This window comes from Sinohyriopsis cumingii, chromosome 11, assembly GCF_028554795.1.
Source record: "Sinohyriopsis cumingii isolate HCF-2022 chromosome 11, ASM2855479v2, whole genome shotgun sequence".
Lineage (NCBI taxonomy): Eukaryota > Metazoa > Mollusca > Bivalvia > Unionida > Unionidae > Sinohyriopsis > Sinohyriopsis cumingii.
The window spans coordinates 30,684,860-30,712,100 of record NC_142971.1 but is presented as its reverse complement, the minus strand read 5'-3'; the positions used below and the strand labels follow the sequence as shown (position 1 = coordinate 30,712,100).

At 33.6% G+C, this 27,241-nt stretch overlaps 1 protein-coding gene across 2 annotated transcripts in view; it reads right to left on the bottom strand.

Annotated features, from left to right (window-relative positions):
• The window catches only part of LOC149787845 (isoleucine--tRNA ligase, cytoplasmic-like), a 146,791-nt gene that overhangs the window by 62,830 nt on the left and 56,720 nt on the right, over positions 1-27,241 (bottom strand). For both annotated transcript variants that reach the window (XM_089974065.1, XM_089974066.1), the window contains exons 8-10: positions 11,839-11,926; positions 5,603-5,663; positions 3,684-3,782 (exon numbers count right to left, since the gene is read on the bottom strand). In XM_089974065.1, the coding sequence (XP_089830191.1) occupies positions 3,684-3,782; positions 5,603-5,663; positions 11,839-11,926 (248 nt within the window). The remainder of the gene's footprint in view (positions 1-3,683; positions 3,783-5,602; positions 5,664-11,838; positions 11,927-27,241) is intronic.

Genomic DNA, 27,241 nt, shown 5'->3' with positions numbered 1-27,241 from the left:
TGACAATAAGAATTTAACATCTAGCTTTTTCTTATTAATTACATATGAAACCTTTTAAATAATTGATCTTTCCGCAAAAAAAAAAATAAAGCTGGAAGACAGACAGAAATCACTGAACTCATTCAAACAATGTACACTCAAAACAAGTATTCAGCAAATTCTGGATTCTAACTTGTTACTATGTGCTGTCTCCATTGTAAATGACTTGTAAATTTAAACACAAGACTTTAACACTGTTCAAGACCCAAATGCTGCAAGTGGATAGCTGAGATCTATCTCTAAAAGTATTTAAGTATGATCATTGGTCATACTGGATGTCTGAGTTACACCTTTTTCATTTAGGACCAATTAGACATCATAAACAGCCTTTTGGTGAAAATCTCACTTAGATTACTTCCCTTCCAACCAATTAGACATCATAAACAGCCTTTTGGTGAAAATCTCACTTAGATTACTTCCCTTCCAACCAATCAGACATCATAAACAGCCTTTTGGTGAAAATCTCACTTAGATTACTTCCCTTCCAACCAATCAGACATCATAAACAGCCTTTTGGTGAAAATCTCACTTAGATTACTTCCCTTCCATCCTATCAGATATCATAAACAGCCTTTTGGTGAAAATCTCACTTAGATTACTTCCCTTCCAACCGATCAGACATCATAAACAGCCTTTTGGTGAAAATCTCACTTAGATTACTTCCCTTCCAACCAATCAGACCTAATAAACAGCCTTTTGGTGAAAATCTCACTTAGATTACTTCCCTTCCAACCAATCAGACATCATAAATAGTCTTTTGGTGAAAATCTCATTTAGAGTACTTAATTTCCAACCAATTAGACTTCATAAACAATCTTTTGGTGAACATCTCATTTAGACAACTTCCCTTCTGACCAGTTAGACATCATAAACAGTCTTTTGGTGAAAATCTCATTTAGACAACTTCCCTTCTGACCATACTTCCCTTCCAACCAATTAGACATCATAAACAGTCTTTCAGTGAAAACCCTCATTTATATTACTTCCCTTTCAAACTCAGTATTGTTTTTAACAAAATTCAGTTGGCTGCCATATTGAATGTCAGAAATGCACCATGTTCATAAAGGACAAAGTAGACTTCATAAGGAGTCTTTCAGTGAAAACCAAATTCTGATATGAAAATACATTCAGGAGTGACAATAGCAAGATTTTTAAGATGGCCACTGTTGCAGCCAAGTTTGATGTCCAAGCAACAGCATGTTCATTAGGAAAATCTATTCTCTGGATGATAATGTGTGTGTATAAAGTTTCATGGCAATCCTCCAAGGAGTTTAGGAGTAGTTTTAACATATTTGTATAAAATGGAAAGACAGTGAGACAATGAACAAGCCATCTCCTAAGCTCTTCTGGTTTCTGACCAGTAGACCTAAAACTGAAGTAGCAATACATCTGATTGCCCAAGTGAAAGAACTTCTGTATTAAAGAATGAATAATACATCTGAAGACATAAAAATGGTCATTCTCAGAACAAGCTTCTTTAAACTTAAGTTTTTCATCACGATGTCTATGAGGAATAACTAGGTGCAAACTGCAGGAGTGTAATAGTTGGTACTATAATCTGATAAAATTCTAACACATTCCTTAAGGAGTATTTTGTTCAAATGCATAAATTGAAATTTATGAAACAGAATACATCTATCCGATGATAATGTGTCTATGTGTGTGTGTGATTAGGATTTTTAATGTAGCTTTAATAATTTTTCAGTCATATCGCTGTCTGCAGTGTGGCAGTTTATAGTGATGTCGAGCACTGGGGCATCATGCCGCAGACATGTATGATGTCCCACCCAGTCACATTATCCTGACACCAGGCTGACCAGTTCGATGATAATGAAGTATTTAATGCAGATGGGTGTGACAGTTCTACATTGTATGCATACACTACTTGACCATACTGATGAATTTCCCTGATAAAGAATTTGTGACTTATAAAAACTTGTGACTGAAAATTGTCACTGTTAAACAACTGGCTTAAATGTCATCACCAGTTGCATACCGTACATAGTCACCAGTTGCATAAATCCCGGATTCCTTGGCCACTGCCTGGACAATGACTATGTCCACTGTTCCATTTAAGCGTGCAAAGGCTGCCATGCTAGAGTACACAAATAAATGAGTGTGTTGATAAATTACTGTGCTATGGATGTCTTTGAGTCAAAGCTGTTGTAGACTTGTCAACCAAATGTAAAGCAGGTTTAAGAATACATGTCAGACAGATCAGACAGACAGTTCAGTCAATAATAATGGAGTGACCTCCTTCCTGGAATTGGCAACATGATGTTAAATGATATGGTAACATGGTGTCAAAAATATGTAACAGAACAATATGGCAGTAAAGATATACCAAATTTCATAAAGATAAGCCTAGTTGGCATTTTACTACCTAATCATATGATTTTACCTTCCCAAGAAAGCCTTCACTAAAATTTAAGTGAGTGTTTTGCCCTCACATAGTTGTTGCCAAATTGGCTTGCAAGGCAGAAATGGCCCCATTCTGAGTGAATAAGGGAAGGTAATCCAATGGGTTGAATTCTGTCTGTAGAATTGGCTCCATGGGTGTTCCACAGGTACTACAGAAGTGTTGAACATGAAAGACTATGATGATGCAGTTGAGACATATTGTATTGTGTCACATCAGGAATACAGCTTTAAGTATACAGTTCTTTTGTACCAAGATTTCAGCTAAATACAACAAAATGAAAGAAAAATAATACTTGACTTTAAAATATTTTATTGAAGGACATTAAAATGCTATCAATGGATCCTGAAAAAGAGATACCTACAACTTCCCATTTACAGGTGAGATAACATACTTAAAATTTGTAATCTGTATACTGATCCTCTCTGACTTGACTTTTTTCTTCTATTGATCCTCCTTGACTTAGACTTTTTTCTTCTATTGATCCTCAATGACTTGACTTTTTTCTTCTACTGATCCTCTTTGACTTGACTTTTTCTTCTCTAGATCCTCCTTGACTTAGACTTTTTTCTTCTATTGATCCTCTCTGACTTCTTTCTTCCACTGATCTTTGACTTGACTTTTTTCCTATATTGATCCTCATTGACTTGACTTTTTTCTTATATTGATCCTCATCGACTTGATGTTTTTTTTATACTGATCCTCAGTGACTTGACTTTTTTCTTATATTGATCCTCAGTGACTTGACTTTTTTCTCCTCCTGATTTTCTTTGAGTGGATTCTTGCTCTTCCTACACTTTTCTCAAGACCAGGTTAAAACTAAATACTTCAGTATTAGCATCTTTAAAATTAAACATGCAATCTGAGGAAATTATTTGAAAAAATTCTTTCTTTTCTCGAAATATCTGCAGACTTGTAACCAACTAAATGGGATGAATTGTAACATTGGGAATTTTGGAAAATTTAATGACAACTCATCAATTTTTGGTGACTAATGACTGGTTAGTAATATAAAATTTGCCCAAATGATGACTTGGCAAAAGTGGGTTTAATTTTTCAAATTGATTCCTGTCTGACACAGCAGAAATGATACAGAGCTGAACTTCTACCAAAACCAATAACATAACTGATATTAATGAATAATTTCACTGAAATTGACCAATCCATGACTAAACAGATTAATCAGAAAAGCACTATTGAATATTGAATTAAGATCTGATCCTACCTCGCCAAAGTATGGAGCCTGATGAACCACTCCAGTACCACTCTCTGCTGTAACGTAGTTATCTGACAGCACCCTAAAGGCACCAGTTTTTTCCCGCATCTGAAAAGCAACACTTGACACTGTTAATATTATCTTGCATTTCCTGGCAAAAGATGTAGTGACATATAAACTATATTGATGTTTTATTCCTAAGAATTCTCAACTCGTGTACTATTATTATGGTTGTTGTTACTGTTGTGGTTGCAGTTGTTATGTTAGGCATAGAACTGAAAGCAACTGCCTTGGTGTTTTATGGCACATCAACACAAGTAGGTTATTTAGTATTACGGCAATCTGAGTAAATGCTTCACTCAAAAACACACCTTGGTAGCTGACCTGAAATGATGCGATGGCAGGATTCAAAGTCAAACCTTTTCAGTCATAAATTAGAACAATTTTAATCCCACTTGCCGCAGTAGATTTGAAGACGAGGACAAGGCAATTAGAAAATGGGTTCTTAAAGAATACTTACAATGCACATGATGTAACCTATTTTTATTTCAACTGTATTTGGTCCCATAAAATTAATAAATACAGATCAGGGCAAACAGCCAAGATACATGTATGGATTAACCACACCACATTTAAAGGAAATTCAAAAGGTTAACTGGAAATGGATACAGAACCAATCGTAAAACTATATACTAATTAATTCTTATAAGTAATGGTCCACAATTAAAGGAAATTCAAAAGGTTACCTGGAAATGGATACAAAACCAATTGGAAAACTATATACTAATTAATTCTTATAAATAATGGCCCACAATTAAAGGAAATTCAAAAGGTTACCTGGAAATGGATATAGAACCAATCGGAAAACTATATACTAATTAATTCTTATAAGTAATGGCCCACAATTAAAGAAAATTCAAAAGGTTACCTGGAAATGGATACAGAACCAATTGGAAAACTATATACTAATTAATTCTTATAAGTAATGGTCCACAATTAAAGGAAATTCAAAAGGTTACCTGGAAATGGATACAGAACCAATCGGAAAACTATATACTAATTAGTTCTTGTAGTAACAGTCCATAACTGAAATTCATATAGTTACCTGGAAAAGGGTAGAGAACTAATGGAAAAACTATACACCAGCACTAATTATTTCTTGTAAATATCAATCCATAAAGGAAATTCATATGCTTTCCCGCAAAAAGGATACAGAATCAATGAGAAACAATAACAATAGATTAAGTTTTGGTATATCAGTGTGGTTCCTGACCATGGTAGAGGTTATATTATACTGTTCACAGAAACCATTTGTCCAGTGCACACCTATTGCAGTGTATATGTTATGTGTAAGATGAGGTCAATACCCATGTATTCAGTTAAAACAACTATTTAACGTCTAAATATGAATTTCTTATGGCTTAGCGGAAACTCCCAATTTAAAATATGAGCATTTTAAAGTAAGTCAAAAAGTCAGTCCACATGGGAGACCAACATTCAATATATCCATATATAATTAAATTAAACTGACCACATGTCCATGTTGTTTTGAATGTGGTCAAATCGCGTCCCAGAGACATTTATGAGATATAATCTTGACATTTAACGTAACAGGTAATTTAATTTCTGTTCTGTTTACTATTTTCCACCATCAGCACAAATGAAACATTTATGGTCATACTAATTTTGAGGATAAAAGGGGATTTAGATTTTGAATTATATAACCGAGCTCAGTGTTTTCAAATACAGCTTGGTGGGAGGGGGTTGTCAATGAATACCCAATAAGACACATTAACAAGGATAGATTTAATACCTCTTTCTAGCACTGACAAATATTTGAATCTGATGTGAACACATTCATGAAAATTTGAAGATTAAAATTTTGTCTTCATTTCATCTCTAAACTGGATGAATGTTTGGTAACTTACATGTGCAAAGTACTCAAACAATGGCTTGTACTGCTTTCCCTCTAGAGTTTTTCCTTTGAATCTGAAAATAAAGAATTAACCCAATAGCGGGCATGTTATTTGAGGACTGACAGATTACAATGGAAAATGGAAAACAAGGGGAGAGAAAGAAAGCAGGAAACAAATCCTAGGCAAACAACTCTAGTACATGCTGTAAATATAATCTATATTAGCCTAAAAAGAAATCCTCACAGATTCAATTCTTTTTGAATAGTATACATCAAAAGATTACTCAATTTTCCCCCAAAGGTAATAAATTTTGTATCGCTGAAACATTTGTATCTGTAAATATTAAACCCAAACAAGTCCCTCAGTACAGTGAACTTGGCTAATGCAAGTCTCTATGAAACAAACAGGAATGCCCACAATACATCTAACTAATGGATACATTATAATAAATAATGCATAAATAATACTTCATAAATAATGATAAACTGACTGGAAATGAAGTATATTGATAAATACAACAAAAATTAACCGTTAGGCTGCCACATATTCACTTACAAAATGTAAGTTGCAAATAATATAGTCCCTAATTTGCTGTCACCTAATGTGCAAGCAGATCTGGGTCTATGTTGATTGCAGTGAAAGCCTATATCACATGAATACATGCAAAAAAAAATCAACATCACATGAATCCTTAAAATGAAAATCCATATATTAATCCTTAAAAGGAAAATAAATATCACATGAATACTTGCAATGAATGACCACATCACATACATGCTGTTGTTGTTGTTGTTGTGTTTAACACCATTTTTCAGCACACAATAGGCTATACATGGCAGCCAGTATTAATGGTGGAGGAAGAACCCGGGAAATCCCGACAAAGAACCACCGACCCTCGAGAAGCTACTGGCAAGCTTTTTCACATACCCACATTGGCCGAATCCGAGACCACACCACATGAATAATTGCAAGAAAAATCCATATACATGAATATGAAAGACCACATCACATGAATACTTGCAAGGAAAATCCACGTCACATGTATACTTACAATATAAATCCATATCACATGAATACTTACAAGGAAAATCCACATCACATGAATACTTACAAGGAAAATCCTCATCACATGAATACTTACAAGGAAAATCCACATCACATGAATACTTACAAGGAAAATCCATATCACATGAATATGAAAGACCACATCACATGAATACTTACAAGGAAAATCCACATCACATGAATACTTACAATGAAAATCCATATCGCATGAATATTAAAGACCACATCAAACAAATACTTAAGGAAAATCCATATCACATGAATATGAAAGACCACATCTCATGAATACTTGCAAGGAAAATCCACATCACATGAATACTTACAATGAAAATCCATATCGCATGAATATTAAAGACCACATCACACGAATACTTACAAGAAAAATCCATATCGCATGAATATTAAAGACCACATCACACGAATACTTACAAGGAAAATCCATATCACATGAATATGAAAGACCACATCACATGAATACTTGCAAAGAAAATCCACATCACATGAATACTTACAATGAAAATCCACATCACATGAATACTTACAATGAAAATCCATATCACATGAATACTTTCAAAGAAAATCCACATCCCATGAATACTTAAAATGAAAATCCATATCACATGAATACTTTCAAAGAAAATCCGCATCACATGAATACTTGCAAGAAAAATCCATATCACATGAATATGAAAGACCACATCACATGAATACTTACAAGGAAAATCCATATCACATGAATACTTACAAGGAAAATCCATGTCACATGAATACTTACAATAAAAATCCACATCACATGAATACTTGCAATGAGAGACCACATCACATGAATACTTGCAAAGAAAATCCACATCACATGAATACTTACGATGAAAATCCACATCACATGAATACTTACAATGAAAATCCATATCACATGAATATTTGCAATGAAAGACCACATCACATGAATAATTGCAATGAAAATCCATATAACATGAATACTTGCAAAGAAAATCCACATCACTTGAATACTTGCAAAGAATATCCATATTACACGAACACTTGCAAAGAAAATCCACATCACATGAATACTTGCAATGAAAGACCACATCACATGAATACATGCAAGGAAAATTTACATCAAACGAATACTTGCAATGAAAATCCACATCACATGAATACTTGCAATGAAAGACCACATCACATGAATACTTTAAATGAAAGACCACATCACATGAATACTTGCAATGAAAGACCACATCACATGAATACTTGCAATGAAAGAACACATCGCATGAATAAATGCAATGAAAGACATTACATGAATACATGCAACGAAAGACCACATCACATAAATAATTTCAATGAAAGACCACATCACATGAATACTTGCAAAGAACATCCACATCACATGAATACTTACAAGGAAAATCCATATCACATGAATATGAAAGACCACATCACAAGAATACTTGCAAAGAACATCCACATCACATGAATACTTACAACAAAAATCCATATCACATGAATACTTTCAAAGAAATCCATATCACATGAATACTTATAATGAAAATCCATATCACATGAATATTTGCAATGAAAGACCACATCACATGAATAATTGCAATGAAAATCCATATAACATGAATACTTGCAAAGAAAATCCACATTACTTGAATACTTGCAAGGAATATCCATATCACATGAATACATGCAAAGAAAATCCACATCACATGAATACTTGCAATAAAAGACCACATCACATGAATACTTGCAAGGAAAATCTACATCACATGAATACTTGCAATGAAAATCCACATCACATGAATACTTTAAATGAAAGACCACATCACATGAATACTTGAGGGGGCACTCACCAGATAATATGTACTTTTGAGAGAGTGACGTATGTAAGGTGAAGTAGTTCGCATTTAAAACATGCACAATGGAGAGAATGTTGGCATATCTCTATGCTACATTAATGTAATGTGGATGATATTTCTTTTGGATATTGTACTTTTGGAAATTTTACATGATTTAAGCACACTGCTAACAAAAATGACTGCTCCCTTGTGTTAAAAAATCAACCTGAATTAGTCTAAAGTACACTATACATAGCAGCTATTAAAATAGGGAAAATGAATTTTGCCAGACTAGACAATACCAGCGTCTGGAAGTGCAATGAATGAATTACCAAATATATGAAATGTGAAAAAATTATTGGCTCTTTTTTATACAATTTACCTCTGAAGTTCAGGAAGTGAAAATGACCAAGTAGAGCTAGCACTTTTTTGAAAGGTGCACATCTGAAGCAAGGCCAAGCTGTATACTCTATAACCCATAGTACACCCATCAATCAGACACCAAAATAAAGGGAATTAAAGGTTCTTTGCATTATACCTAAGACATACAATTTCTTTTTTAAATAGCCAGTATAACCAGTGAGGAAAGCCAGGGAAATTCTTTTTCTTTAAAATCCTAACCTATGCAAAATACGAAACTATAGAGCACCACCTGAAATGAAAGACCACATCACATGAATACTTGAAATGAAAATTCATATCACATGAATATGAAAGACCACATCACATGAATACTTGCAATGAAAATTCATATCACATGAATATGAAAGACCACATCACATGAATACTTGCAATGAAAGACCACATCACATGAATACTTGCAATGAAAGACCACATCACATGAATACTTGCAATGAAAATTCATATCGCATGAATACTTGCAATGAAAGACCACATCACATGAATATTTGCAATGAAAATTCATATCACATGAATACTTGCAATGAAAATTCATATCACATGAATACTTGCAATGAAAATTCATATCACATGAATATAAAAGACCACATCACATGAATACTTGCAATGAAAATTCATATCACATGAATATGAAAGACCACATCACATGAATACTTGCAATGAAAGACCACATCACATGAATACTTGCAATGAAAATTCATATCACATGAATATGAAAGACCACATCACATGAATACTTGCAATGAAAGACCACATCACATGAATACTTGCAATGAAAATTCATATCACATGAATATGAAAGACCACATCACATGAATACTTGCAATGAAAATCCATATCACATGAATATGAAAGACCACATCACATGAATACTTGCAATGAAAATCCATATCACATGAATATGAAAGACCACATCACATGAATACTTGCAATGAAAATCCATATCACATGAATATGAAAGACCACATCACATGAATACTTGCAATGAAATACCACATCACATGAATACTTGCAATGAAAGACCACATCACATGAATACTTGCAATGAAAGACCACATCACATGAATAATTGCAATGAAAGACCACATCACATGAATACTTGCGATGAATGAACACATCGCATGAATAACTGCAATGAAAGACCACGTTACATGAATACTTGCAATGAAAGACCACATCACATAAATAATTTCAATGAAAGACCACATCACATGAATAACTGCAATGAAAGACCATATTACATGAATACTTGCAATGAAAGAACACATCGCATGAATAACTGCAATGAAAGACCACATTACATGAATACCTGCAATGAAAGACCACATCACATAAATAATTTCAATGAAACACCACATCACATGAATAACTGCAATGAAAGACCATATTACATGAATAACTGCAATGAAAGACCACATTACATGAATGCTTTCAGTGAAAGTCCATATCACATGAATGCTTTCAGTGAAAGTCCACATCACATGAGGGGGCGCTCACCAGTTAATATGTACTTTTGAGAGAGTAATGTATGTAAGGTGAAGTAGTTCGCATTTAAAACATGAACAATGAGATAATGTTGGCATACCTCTAAGCTACATTAATGTAATGTGGATGATATTTCTTTGGATATTGTACTTTTGGAAATTGTGTAGGCTTAACAGAATGTTCAACTTTACTTCAATAATTTCACAATATTTATTGTCACATGAATTTGTTCTCCAATACTACTGATGCTGAAGTTATTTCATGTGCATGTCAGTGTTCACATCGTAATTAAGTCACAATAATTTCTCAATTTTTGGAGCAAATATATTATACGTCTCTCTTTTCATAACAAATCTGTAAAATAAACATCCAAGTACATCAACTATATACAAATAATCCCATACATTCACTTGTCTTTTTCTCTACTGGACACAACCTGTTGATATACCAGTCGAGTTATTGTTGTGGTTTCGGCAAAGATTTTGTTAGCATTCCTTTTTGTCACCACTGATTTTTTTGGCTCATTGTGCAATCGTCATTTTCCTTCACAATGAGAGCCTTTTGCCTTTCAAGCTGGTGCCTAAGATTTAATGGTGTAATGAAACTTAAGATTTAATGGTGTAAATAAAGCTTAAGATTTAATGGTGTAAATGAATCTTAAGATTTAATGGTGTAATGAAGCTTAAGATTTAATGGTATAAATGAAACTTAAGATTTAATGGTGTAAATGGATCTATAATATTTAATAGTGTAAATGAAACTTAAGATTTAATGGTATAAATGAAGCTTAAGATTTAATGGTGTAATGAAGCTTAAGATTTAATAGTGTAAATGAAACTTAAGATTTAATAGTGTAAATGAAACTTAAGATTTAATGGTACAGTGTATAATGAAACTTAAGATTTAATGGTGTAATGAAACTTAAGATTTAATAGTGTAAATGAAACTTAAGATTTAATAGTGTAAATGAAACTTAAGATTTAATGGTACAGTGTATAATGAAACTTAAGATTTAATGGTGTAATGAAGCTTAAGATTTAATAGTGTAAATGAAACTTAAGATTTAATAGTGTAAATGAAACTTAAGATTTAATAGTGTAAATGAAAGTTAAGATTTAATGGTGTAATAAAGCTCAAGATTTAATGGTGTAATGAAACTTAAGATTTAATAGTGTAAATGAAAGTTAAAATTTAATGGTGTAAATGAAAGTTAAGATTTAATGGTGTAATGAAACTTAAGATTCATTGCAATAATCAGACTCTGAGCATGTCCTCCACTATAATGAGAGTCCATCACACACAACTACAGTTTATGTAGACTACCGTCATGTCCTACAAAATTTAGATAATCAAGCCTGTAATGAAACCTAACTAAAGCTAAGTACCTACCACCATTTCCTAAACTATATCACATCCAGAGTGAAAACCATTACTTACTTGTCAAGAATGACGTATTCCTCTGGTTTCTTGAAAAGAGCTTCCAGTCTTGCCTCCATCATGATGTACACATGACCATGAGATATGTCTGCCAATGAAAAATAGAATGATAATGTTTACTACACTGTGTTTGATGTATACAATTCTGTTAGCATTACTCATATACTTGTGCCTGTCTTACCAGCTTTTGGACAAGCAATAAAGAATGACAAACAAGAGGCCAAAGGCACCTAATATTGCTCACATTGCATAAATTGTCAGATATCAGTTTTCAAACTAGTTGGTCAGGAAGCCACACCATTACTTGGGGAGTAACCCTGTTCCAAACATTTTTAAAGAGAATATCCTATGAAACAATCTGATCGAGTTTGGATTTTCCACATATTTGCTATGGAAGTCACACCACTGCTTGAAAGTTATCTTTTGACAAATGTGAGAAAATGTTTCCTAAAAAAACATTCTTAAAAAGTTTGATCTGAATTGGTTTTACAATTCCAGAAGTTGGAAACAGTTTTCTACCTGGTCAAACATGACTTGTGCACAATGGATGCTGGTCCATGGCCTTCAGACAGATGATTTATGCATGATGGATACAGGTCTACATGATAATTTCATATGGCCTTCAGACAGATGATTTATGCATGATGGATGCAGGTCTACATGATAATTTCATATGGCCTTCAGACAGATGATTTATGCATGATGGATGCAGGTCTACATGATAATTTCATGTGGCCTTCAGACAGATGATTTATGCAAGATGGATGCAGGTCTACATGATGATTTCATATGGCCTTCAGACAGATGATTTATGCATGATGGATGCAGGTCTACATGATGATTTCATATGGCCTTCAGACAGATGATTTATGCACAATGGATACAGGTCTACATGATAATTTCATATGGCCTTCAGACAGATGATTTATGCATGATGGATGTAGGTCTACATGATAATTTCATATGGCCTTCAGACAGATGATTTATGCATGATGGATGCAGGTCTACATGATAATTTCATATGGCCTTCAGACAGATGATTTATGCATGATGGATGCAGGTCTACATAATTCATATGGCCTTCAGACAGATGATTTATGCATGATGGATGTAGGTGTACATGATAATTTCATATGGCCTTCAGACAGATGATTTATGCATGATGGATGTAGGTCTACATGATAATTTCATATGGCCTTCAGACAGATGATTTATGCATGATGGATGCAGGTCTACATGATAATTTCATATGGCCTTCAGACAGATGATTTATGCATGATGGATGCAGGTCTACATAATTCATATGGCCTTCAGACAGATGATTTATGCAAGATGGATGCAAGTCTACATGATGATTTCATATGGCCTTCAGACATGATTTATGCATGATGGATGCAGGTCTACATAATTCATATGGCCTTCAGACAGATGAATGAAATGCACAATGGATACAGGTTCATGTGATAAGCTCATATTAAGGCAGATCAATGACTTCTGCATGATGGATGCCTTTTTGGGAATATGGGAACATGAGGTATACATTATAGCTCACAATGTTTTATTTCTCTACCTACTGTGGTGTGCCAGCTAATCCACTCCATGTACTCTAAGAGCATCAATACCTATTGAATTACCATGGCAACTCAGCAGACACCTATAGTGCACCTACACTTTAGAGGGGGTTGATAAACATTAATGATCTACATTTCCACAGCCAATGCATGAACACCAAACATGGAAAGACCAAGATGTCAGAATGAATTAAAATTTGATACCAAATGAATAATCAATCATCTTTATGTCCATTATATATTTGGTCAAGATAAAAAAAATTTAAAAAGAGTCTTGGATACACAGAAGTTTTATTTGCAGTTACAGCTGAAAAATGCTGTTAAACCCCACAACAACAACTAAGACATGCTTGTAAAGTTTATTCAAGTTTTACCAAGTCATGCTTATAAAGAGTATCGATGTTTTAAAAAGACATGCTTGTACAGAGTACCCATGTTTAAAAAGAGATGCTAGTACAGAGTACCCATGTTTCAAAAAGACATGCTTGTACGGAGTACCCATGTTTTAAAAAGACATGCTTGTACAGAGTACCCATGTTTTAAAAAGACATGCTTGTACAGAGTACCCATGTTTTAAAAAGACATGCTTGTACAGAGTATCCATGTTTTAAAAAGACATGCTTGTACGGAGTACCCATGTTTTAAAATGAGATGCTTGTACGGAGTACCCATGTTTTAAAAAGACATGCTTGTATGGAGTACCCATGTTTTAAAAAGATATGCTTGTACAGAGTACCCATGTTTTAAAAAGACATGCTTGTACGGAGTACCCATGTTTTAAAAAGACATGCTTGTACAGAGTACCCATGTTTTAAAAAGAGATGCTTGCAAAGTTTACCCATGTTTTACAAAGATAAGCTTGAAAAGACTTTTACACAAACTTCTCTCCCAGTTATGGAATAACATTTACCATTCTCAACACATCAGGAAAATACAAGACTTTATAGACACACTAAACAAAAAGTTTGTAAAGTACACAAAATTCATTAGCAAAAGTTCTAAAAAGAATATGACAGACATTACCAAAACCGATACTTTTTCTCACATTAAATCAACTGTGCATATCCTGTCAATAGTCTACGGGATTGAAGTTTAAGACGCTCTTCATGACTTTGATGAACATGTTGACTATGTCAGACAGTCTGTAGAAAGAGAAGCTGAAGGAACTGAACCCTATTGCTTTTTACATTTTACAGACCACCAGCAATGTTTAGGGTTTTCTATGCCGAAAAACTCAATACTGGTGTTATAATCTTTGCATTTACAAGTTTCAAATTCTTTTTTAGGTTCTTTCCTTGCAACAACAAAAAAAACATGGTAGTGGTTGTGATTAGAGTCTTGCACACTTAGCATTTCTTGCAGGTTGGTAGTCTCTCTGGAGAAAAAAAAACTCAACTCATTTTGTGATGGGACTCCATTAAGGACTTTGGATTATGTTCAATTGATGCCTCAGTAACATATTTTTATATGACACCAACACGGTTCTAAACAGTGTAATCCCATCCAGGCCATTGTAGAATACACCAGCAGATCAGGGTCTATGCTGTTTGCTTGAAATTACAACATCAAAGAACTTGCTGTGGTTTCATTTTCATGGGTCTCAATTTGTATGGTGTTATAAGGAAATGGGCATTTCCATGGCTACTCAAATTAATGAATTTGCCTGTCAAAGTATTTATTCAATTTCATGAATTAAATTCAATAAATACCCAAATAAAACTTACAAAAGAACAAACTGTCTTAGCTTCTTCATGACTCATCACAAATAAAAAAAAAATCTATAAACAATTTTAAAAAGTAACAGCAAATGAAACAATTCTGACAAAAACGTAGTGTTAATTTTCTGTCACCTGTTTTTGCTCTTGTTTTTTTGTTTTGTCAGTATTGCCACTTTTAGAATCTGATAGAACACACATTGTGGCCTGTACATTTGGTGGAGGAAGAGAGCTGAAAGATTCCATGAAGAACCACCAACACATAGGAAGTTATTATTACACTGGTTGAGCCAAGATTTCAACCCATGCAAACCAGGGTGATATACTAGTCATCTGCCAAGGTGAGTACCTTAGACATCCCAGTCACCCAGGGATCCAACTGTCACCTTTACATTCAGGTAACAGGGGCAAGTAAAAATGTAGCTACATAAACTTTCTTAGCTTTATAATGAGTCAATCCACATAAATCCATATACGATGAGACATGATCACAGAGTTTAAGAAATCTATGTGAATGAATACCCTTAATGAAAACGTTAAGAAATTCTTAACGTCACGCCCTGAAAAGTAACTGCTACGTCTCACTTCCCACTGAAAAACCCAGTGATGGGACTTTACGAAGGATCTTTTATTATACTCTAATAATACAGTACAAGCAATCATTCCGGAAAGATAATAGCTGGAGCTCAGACGTACCATTTTTAATCACAGATGATTGTCATGTTAACGAGATTATTTCAGTCATCACAGCTCCTTGAAGAAATGAGTATCCAAATATCTCCATATTTAGTGACATACTTCTCCATGTATGACACAAACTCAATTGTAAACAGTGTAGACCCATACAGACCACTGTGTAATGCACCAGCAGATCATGATCCATGCTGTTTGCTTGAAATGATAAATAAAGTTAACAGCACAGAACTCACGGCTGTTTCAATTTCTTAATTGTTTTGACTTTATCAGAAAAAAGACATTTTTAATTTTTATATTTGATGTCCAAGATTAAATACATCTGGACATTCATATTCATTAATTAACCTGAACAAATACCCAAAATAAACATTCCAAAAGAATAAAACTATGCCAACAACATTCCAAAAGAATAAAACTATGCCAACAACAAGCTACAATGACATAAATGGAGCTGTACAAGTACAAACCAAAGCAACTGTCAAGATCAATCATTTTCATCACAATGCTTAACATCAAAGGGACCTGATGCAGCTGACAACGCTAAATCAGTCGGTTATTAAGGGACACACGTATAACCTCTTAAACTACTTACTGCCTGTCAAGTTGCTCCATCAGAACTACTAAAGAATAATGTCACAATTCAGCATGTGATCAGCTGTCCATTGCTCAGCACAGGTAGCTGCAATACTTTGTACGTGTTCAGACACCTTCAAAATGTGAAAATGGGAACTAAATACTATATTGAAATTGCACAGCTTTCATTGTTACATCAATGCATGCAACACTCAATCCGAATTGTCCATGTACTTTACATGTACTTAAACTCATTAACCCCTAGAGGTTTTAGTCATTTTCGCCTGAAATGCAATAACGAAACAAATTTTATGGGCTATTTCTAAATACATCCTAATACACTGACTTTCAAGTGATTTCCCATTAAAATAATGCCTAGTTGTGTTAGAAACATTGTTTTTCATTGGCTATTTCGCTCGTGCATGACCAGAAGGGTAAGAGTGGTTTTTTTGTTTGTTTTTTTTGGCTTAACGGACCCATCATTTTTGCATCTAGACCATCTTATCCTACTTTTTTGCAAAGGTTCATCTGTTCTATGTGCAGTTCAGACTGGTCTGCCTGAAATCTGAGGCCAAAAAGACTAAACTCCAGACACGAAATCAGATTCAAACCAATGGCAAATTTTGGGTAGAAAAAAATCTGGTCAAAAAAATTAGGCTTTTCCCTCTGCATTTTGTAGTGCAACTAGAACTTCCAAATTATTTGGTATCATTGTAAAGCTACATCTGTCTACCTTTCTATAATACCACCCACTTTAGAGTATCATACATGACCTTGATGCTACAGAGCTCGGCAGTAGGCTACTACTTCCTGCCACGTAAATGTGGCACCAGGAGTTAATAAAGTTAACAATGATTTTGCCATATGTACTTCTCAATGTATGTAAATAATTACCTTTCAAAGGAATATCTATCAATGAAGATCCAATAAAGTCAATTACAATTTAAAGGTATGTAAAATCAAACCCATTACTGAAATAATTGGTGCTGAATGCATACATGTATGACTTTTACTGCAGACTTCGTTTTCCAATAACCTATAAGCATAAGAAACAAAAAAAAAAAAAGAAAAGAAATCAACCACCTCTATTCAGTTTATGATGGGACTGGAGTAAGGATTTTGCTTTGCTATAATTGAATACACTGAATTTGATTCTGGAATGGAACTCAGGCAAACAATTTACAATCATATAGTTGTCATACGAACGAGACTAATTGTTTCATCACAGCTCCTAGACCAAGAATATAACCGAGTCCACTCCATCATGTACACTTATAATGTCAAAATTTTATGATGGGACCTACATGACCTATATGACATTTACTGCAGACTTTGTTTTCCAATAACATGGAAGCATAAGGAAGAAAAAAAAAAGAAAAAAACCCACCTCTACTCATTTTATGATGGGATTGGAGTAAGGATTTTGTTTTACTATATTAAAACAATACAATGAATTTGATTCTGGAATGGAGCTCAGGCAAACAATTTACAATCACAGTTGTCATACGAACGAGACTAAATGTTTCATCACAGCTCCTTAAACAAGAATATAACTGAATCCACTCCATCGTGTACACTTACAATGTCAAAATTTATATATTTTATTGATTTATTTCTTCAATTATACAGATCCAAAAGCCCATTTACAGAAATGAAATCAATACCTATGTAAGTGACCAGAACCTGACTGAGCACAGGCTTAAGTATTATCCACAATGGAGGCTTTAAAGAAACAGGAACATGATCCAGTCCAGATTTTAGTAAAATTCAAAATGGAGTTTCATACAAACTCTTTGGGATGAGGATACTCGCTTTGACACTTATTTCACTTCAAAAATGAGTGACATAATCTATAGAACTTTATAGACATGCTAAAAAAAAGTGTCAAGTACACATAATTCAGTGGCACGTTATTAACAGAATACCAGACACACTTTTTTCACATCAATACAAATGTGCAAATCTGGTGAATAATCTACAGCAATGGAGTTCAAGACTTTAATAAACATGTTAAGAACGTCCAAAGGGTCTGTAGAAATAGAAACTCCATCTGACATTTTTGTAGGGACTAAACATTATTTTACAGAACTCCAGATATGTTTAAGATTTCGTCTGCTGAAAAATTATATTCCAGTGATAAAATTTTCATTATTTGGTGTCTTTTTTATACTTCTTTTCTTAGTACAAAAAATATGGTGCTGTTTGGAGTCTCTCACACATCCATATTAATATCTGTTATAGTTTGATCCAGTTTATTCATTGGTTCCAAAAACAAGACCTTGGCTCATTTTCTGATGGAACTTCACTAAGAACGTTTGCACTGTAATCAATCAATTAATGCCTGATCTCATTTGATGATGAATACAATTTATTCTGCGGAATGTTGAAGACCTGGAGCTCAGCTGTACTATTTATAATCACAGATGATTGTCATATTAACGAGAACAATTCTTTCATCATAGCTCCTTGAAGAAAAAAGTATCAAAGTATCCTCCATCCTTAACTCCATAGTTAGTAATATAATTCTCTATGTATGAAACAAACTCAATTGTAAACAGTGAGATCCCATACTGGCCATTGCATAGTGCACCACCAGATCAGGGTCAATGCCATTTGCTAGAAATTATAAATAATGTAAACATCTTAGAACCTACTGTAATTTCATTTTCATGGGTCGCACATTATGTCATTTTATAACAAAAAAGGAGGACATTTTCAAGGATACTTTAGGTTCATGGATTTGTCTGTCAAAAGTATGTATTTAATTTCCTGGATTAACCTTAAATAAATACCCAAAATAAAGATTACACACAACAACAAAAAAACTAAGCCCACAATACACTACAGTCGCTCAATTCATTAAAACAATACTAAGAATTGTACAAGTAAAACAAGAGACCAGTCCCGTACAGCATTTTCATCAGGGTACTTATCATCAGAGGGAGCCAATGCCGCTAATAACACTAAGTCAGTCGATTATTAAAGTACATGTATAATATCTTACTTGGACTACTGTCCATAAAGGATTTTATGACAATCCTGGCATGAACACAACTGCTTAAAAATTATAAAATGAAGCCGGATTTTTTGGGGTCAATATCTTTACCATTTTCCATATAAACCAAACACCTTAAGAATAATCACTTTCTCAATGCAATTAGCAGGCAGTGGCAATATTTGATGTCTTCCTTGCTACCTTGACCTTGAGGTACCTGGGGAAAACCAAAACTGTTGCAAAATGAATCGTCTTACCATCGTAATGATTCACCGCAAGCATCAAGACATTCAATCAAAAGGGTTTCAAATATATAAGCAAATGGCAAAATGTTAACCAAAACATTAATATAAAAGTTTCCTTCTAACCCTGTTTTTTTGGGGGAGGGGGGAGTGGGGTGAAGGAGTTATATTAATTTAAGCACATAGTAGGCCATGCATTTTGGCCCGTTTATCTGGTGTAGAAAGAACCCTGACAGACCCAGGATCTGAATAGGCGAGCACCAAAGGCAACTCAGTCACATACGACCCTGGCCATCTTCTACACATTAAGGTAACAGGGCAAGTAGAAATGTTGCTGCGTGAAATCTATTAGCTTCCTAATGAGACCATTCAATCCTAGTTTACAAAATTTATGCGAATGAAAAAATGTAATGAAAACCTAAAACTCAATGTCACTGAGTGAAAAGCAATGATACATCTCACACACACACAGAGGCAATTAAAAACAAAAATCACCTCTGCTCATTTTATGATCAGACCCATAAGGATGTTTTCATTATAATCAAACAAGGAAAATATTTTATTTTGGAGATACAACACTTGGAGCTCAGGCAGACAAGTTACAATGTATCACAGATGATTGCTATACGAACAAGACTAATGGATTCATCAAAGTTATTGAAAAAGAGGATAACAGAATCCACTCCACCATGCACGCTTATGACTATATTTTAAATACACATTTATTCTTCAATTGTCCAGTTAGAAGGGTCCATTTACAGAAATACGAGAAATAAAAGTAACAGGTAACAACATGTTGGATGGCAGATCTGCATCAGCATGTATTATTTCTATATGTCTTTGGATGGGAAAAATAATTAATTTCCTCTCTCTTTGGAAACATCTTTGAAAAAATATTACATTACCAAAAACATACAAATGACAAGTTATATGAGCAATTTAATTACCGGTACTGAAAATTTGAAAAACAACTTGTCACTTTTTATCACACTACTGACACTGATACTGATAGCGTTTGTATACAATTATGTTACTCACCTGTTAATAAAAAATTTAAATGGTAAAAGCAAGAGATTTGTTTACATTTTATTAAAGACAGAAACCATTAAAATGGAAGTTATCTTGAAAATTTGGTTTACCACATCCATCACAACTAAGTCAAGCCTGCACGTGTGGTCAGACACAGATTCCGTGTTGTGTCATCCAGAACAAAAATCTTTACACAATGCATATCCGAATATTTAAAAATTTCTAATGCTTTAAATGCATAAGAAATCAGGGGTATTGTTTAAATACATTATTATTCAATGAAACCAATATGAATCCAGAACATGATCTGGTCCATGTTTTAGTATTATTCATCATGGAGGTTTAAAACAAATTGTTCAAGATGAACATACTCACTTTAATGCTTATCTCTTTTAATATAGGTGATATAAAGTACCGGACTTTATAGACATCCTAAAAAAAAAGAGACTGTATACAAGTACACAAAATTTATTAGCACGTGTTCTTAGAAAAGCAGATGAGATATTTTTAAAACTACATGCTTTTTTCACATTAATGCAAGTGTCCAAATCCAGTCATTGATATAACCTTTGAATTCACATGACCTGACACTAAATAAATACAACAAAAAACCAAAAAATATCAAACTTCCACAACTTCTATGTTCAAAACAGATCATGGAGACTGGGATGGAAAAGTAAATGTCATTGTTGTACTGTATTTATTGGACCCTAAAATCTCAACAATCAAGTCAAGCATTCATCACTTGTTCAATTCATTACAAATATGACGACACCCTATCACAGTTTTGAAATCTCTCATACTGAAAAACATTAACAAAAACCTTAAGAAACTCATAGAGTCAATGCCATAAAAGTCAACTGATTGGTCTCACTTTCCACTAAAATAGGCCAAAACATACCAAAAATCTTGCTCATTTTATGATGGGACTGGAGTGATGATATTATTGTTATAATAAACAATACAAGGAATTTGATTTTGGCAAGTTAATACTTGGAGCTCAGACAAGCTATTTGTAATCAGAGATTGTCATACGAACGAGACTAATTGTTTCATCATAGCTCCCTGAACAAAAATATAAAAGAATCCACTCCATCATGAATCCTTATGATTATATTTATATATTTTACTGATTTACTACTTCTATTCTATAGACACAAAGGCCCATTTACATAAATGACATATATAAAACAAACATGAAAACAATAAAAGGTAGATATAAATCAATGTCTAATATATTTTCTATACATCTTCAGATGACAAAACAATAATTACATTCTTCTCTATGAGAAAACATATTAAAATATTACATTCACTGACCTAAAACATACAAACAACAAGTTACATGCAAGATTTAAATTGAAAATAATTGGAAGAACTAGGCTGCCAACATTAATAACATAAAAAGTATTTACATCAAATTATCATACCTGTAAATAAAAACTCTCAATGGTAAAAACAGAAGAATGGTTCACCTTTTATTAAAGGAGGAAACCCTTACAATGAAGTAACTACCTCAGACATTTTGTTCAATACTTCCATTATGGACAAGAATAAAAACTTACTCCAATTTCACATACCAATTTCAATTTGTTTGGTCCCATACCAAAACTTCTATCAAGCAAATAAATGAAATTACATCTGAATACTTAAATATTCATAATAGATAAAAACACACAAGAAAAACATCTTTCTTTTATATTCTGAAAGAGTGGTATATATTATTTAATGAAACCAATGTCTATATAAGCGACCGGAACCCAACTGGGTGCAGGTTTTACTATTATGCACAAAGGAAATTTTAAAGAAACTCGTTAAGATGAAGGCACTCACTTTAACACTTGTCTCTTTTAATAAATTAATGACATAAAGTGCAGAACATTTTTAAAGACATACTAAAACAAAGTTGCACACAAGTGCGCACAATTCATTGCCACATTCTGAACAGAATACCAGATATGTTATCAAAACCATATGCTTTTATCAAAATATCCAGTCAATAATCTACAGCACTGCAGTTAAAGACACTTTTTAACAATTTAATGAACATATCTGCAATATCTAAAATGTCTGGAGAAATAAAAGCTCCAACTGTTATTGCTGAAGGAACTGGACCTCACTGCTCTTTACAGAACTCCAGAAATGTTATGGGTTTCCTCTGCAGAAAAATTCAATACCAATGATATACATGAATGTGATCCTTATTAAAGTTCTTTTCTTCCAACAGAAAAAAAACATGATACTGTTTGGAGACTTTCACACACCCATATTTAACATCTGTTGCAGCCTGATACAGTTTAATTTCAGGTAAACAAAAAGATCTCTGATTATTATATGATGGGACACTTAATGACTTCTTGATTATGGTCAATCAATGCATGTCTCATCTACATGAATGCATGTGTATGTATTCCATTATGAATATAAAGGAATTTTATTGTGGAAAGCTGAAGACCAGGAGCTCAGCCATACCATGTATAATCACAGATGATTGTCATGTTAACGAGATTATTTCAGTCATCACAGCTCCTTGAACAAAAAATATCAATATATCCTGGATCCTCTCCTCCATTATGAATAACATACTTCTCCATGTATGACATTAACTCAACTGTAAAAAGTGTAGTCTTGTACAGGCCATTGCAGAATGCACTAGCGAAATAAATAAGCATCATACAACCTCACATGGTTTCATTTTCATAGATTTTAAGTTTGACGGTCTCGTAATGTTAATAAAATGGACATTCTCACTCATACTTCAAATTAATGGATTTGCCCGTCAAAGTTTGCATATTTAATTTTGTGGATTAACCTCAGTAAATACCCAAAATAAAGATTATAAATGGGCAAAGATTATAAATGGGCAATGATTATAAATGGGCAAAGATTATAAATGGGCAAAACTGTGCCAACCACAACCAGCAAATGCTTGTGTCAGTAAAACAACACTAACAATTGTACACGTACAATTAAACACCTGCCATGATCAATCATTTACCCATACAAAGCATTTTCATCCTAGTCCTTAAAATTAAAGGAAGCCAAGTCAGTCCATTACTACTGCATGTCTACAATCTCTTAAACTATTATCCATCAAGTTCTACCATCAACACATTGAGACAATCATGACATGAATAGTCACTTCAGAATGACAAAATTCCACTGACTTTCTTTTTTGGTAAATACTGTCACCATTCAACAAATGAACCAAACACATGAAGTGCTACCCCTTACTCAACGGAATTGGCAGGCAATGACAATATTTGATTTCTATCTGTAGAGACCATCACAATGCAGAAATGCTAACTAAATTAAAGGAAAATGTACATTCGCTCTTCAACCACTAGACCTGACATTAAATCAATCCTACAAAGAAGAGTCACAGCTCCACAACTGCTATACTCCACAGGTCATGGAGACCTGGAGGAAAAGGGAAGATATCATCACTGTACTGTACTTGGAGGACCTAAAAACAATCAACAACATTCCTCACTTCCTGCCAAGCAGGATGAGGCTCTAGGTCTGAGCTTACAAAATCTATGTGAATCAAAGACTTTAATAAAATCCTTAAAAAGAATCTTAATATCAATGTTTGAAAATCAACTGATATATCTCACTTCCCACAAAAGTAGGCTTAAAAAAACAAACAACACCTCTGCTAATTTTATGATGGGACCAGAATAGGCAATTTTGTTTGATTCTGGAAAGTTCAGACTTGGAGTTCAGTAAAACCATTTGTAATCAGAGATTAATCTCATACGAACGAGACTAATTGTTTCATCACAGCCCCTGGAACAAGAATATAACAGAATCCAATCCATCATGCACACTTAAGACTGTATCTCTATGTTATTTATTTACTTCTTCAATCCTAAAGACCCAGGGTTCATTTAAAGATGCTAGAAATATAAAATTAACATATAACAACATACCAAAAGGCAGATATACATCAATATCATACACCTACCATATTTTCTGTATGCCTTCCGATGACAGAACAATAATTTCTATCTACTCTGTTCGAAAACATTTAAAAATATTACATTCACTGACCCAAAATATGCATTGAACAATCTAACTATAAGATTTAAATTAAAATAATTGGGTGAACCATGATTAACTATTTATTAGGTCACTGACACTAACGACATGCATAGCAGTTGCACACAAGAATCTTACTCACCTGTAAACAAAAACTCCATGATAAAAGCATTTATACATCAGCATGTGTATGTATTCCATAATGAATACAATTTTATTTTGCAGACAGTTCAAGACCTGCAGCTCAACCATACCATTTTTAATCACAGATGATTGTCATATTAACGAGATTATTTCAGTCATCACAGCTCCTTGAACAAATGAGTTTCGAAATATCCTCCATCCTCTCCTCAATATTTAATAACATTCTTCTCTATGTATGACAAGACTCAACTATAAACAGTGTAGACCCATACAGGTTATCGCAGAATGCACCAGGAGATCCAGGTCTATGCTCTTTGTTTTAACTTAAAAATAAAGTATTGGTCATCCTGTGGTTTCATTTCCATGGGTATCCACTTTTGTGGTTTTAAAAAGAAGAAAAAAAGGCACATTTTCATGGATACTTTAAATTCATGGATTTGCCAGCTAATATTTGGATACTTCATCATATTTTAATTTACTGGATTAATCTTGATAAATACACAGAACAAACCTATGCTGACAAAAAGCTGCATTCTTTTGAATCATTAAAATAATATTAACAATTGTATGTGCAGAATCAAACAACTGTCATCATCAATCACATACACGGCATTTTCATCAGAGTTCTAGCATCAAAAGAGAGCCACTGCAGCTAACAACACTAAATCAGTTGGTTATTAAATCACATGTCCACGATGTCTTACTTAAACAGCTGGCCACCAAGTTCCACCATCAACACTTTCAGACAATCATGGCATAAACAGTTGCTTAAGAATGTTAAAATTCAACCAACTCTTCTGTTTTGGTGAATATTGTCACCGTTGCACACATGAACCAAACAATGGCATGAACACTGGCTTATGAGTTTTAAAATTGAATCCCCTCATTTTTCGATAAAATGTCACCACTGTACGCATGAACCAAACCATGGCATGAACACAGTGGCTTATGAGTTTTAAAACTGAATCCCCTCATTTTTGGATAAAATGTCAACACTGTACGCGTGAACCAAACCATGGCATAAACACTGGCTTATGAGTTTTAAAATTGAATACCCTCATTTTTGGATAACTGTACTCGTGAACCAAACTCCTGATCAGCCACCCAAACTCATTGCAATTAGCAAGCACTGGCAATATTTTATGTCTATCTACAGAGACCATCAAAATGCAAGAATGCTAAAATTAAACACATTGTACAGACCCACATCATGTACTAGACCTGACATTAAATCAATACCACAAAGAAGAAAAAAGTAACAACTGCTATGCTCAACAGTTCATGGAGATGAGAAGGGAAAAGGAAGACATCATCATGATACTGTATTCAAGGGACCTTAAAACCGCAACAATCAAATGAATTAAAAAATTCTTCAATTCATACCATGTTTGATGATACTCACACTTACAAATAAATACGAATGAAAAACTTAGAGTCTTGCACACTTAGCATTTGTTGCAGGTTGGTAGTTAATCTCTGGAGAAAAAACAACAGCTCATTTTGTGATAGGACTCAATTAAGGACTTTTTAATTATGGTCAATTGATGCCTCAGTAACATATTTATATATGACATCAACGCAATTGTAAACAGTGTAATAATAATAATGAGGACTTTGTATAGCGCCTAATCTTTAGAAGCTCTAAGCGCTTTACAACATTAGACAAAACACCTATAAGATAAAAAACATATAATAATATTATTACAAAAACAAACACCATGAAATTAGAAAAACAGTAAAAAATAAAAAACATGCTGAGAATATTTCAGGTAGGAAACATTATTAGGTCTTTAAGTTTGTTCTTGCAGTCGAAATAAGTGAGTTTTGAGAGCCCTCTTGAATGTGATCACTGTGTCTTTGTGTCTAAGTTCAATGGGAAATTCATTCCACGTTGCTGGGCCTTGGTATGCAAAAGAATGCTGTCCATATGACTTTGTTTTCATAATGGGAATAATTCCATACAGACCAGTATAGAAGGCACCAGCATATCAGGGTCTATGCTGTTTGCTTGAAATTACAACATCACATAACTTACTGTGGTTTCATTTTCATAGGTCTCAAATTTTGTGGTGTTATAAGAAAATGGGCATTTTCATGGCTACTCAAATTAATGAATTTGCCTGTCAAAGTATGTATTTAATTTCATGGAATAAACTCAATAAATACCCAAATAAAACTTACAAAAGAAAAAAATGTCTCAGCTTCTTTATGATTCATCACAAATACAAAGAAAATCTATAAACAATTTTAAAAAGTAACAGCAAATGAAACAATTTTAACAAAAAAGTAGTGTTAATTTTCTGTCACCTGTTTCTGCTCTTGTTTTTTTGTTTTGTCGTCATTGCCACTTTTAGAATATGATAGGACACACATTGTGGCCTGTACATCTGGTGGAGG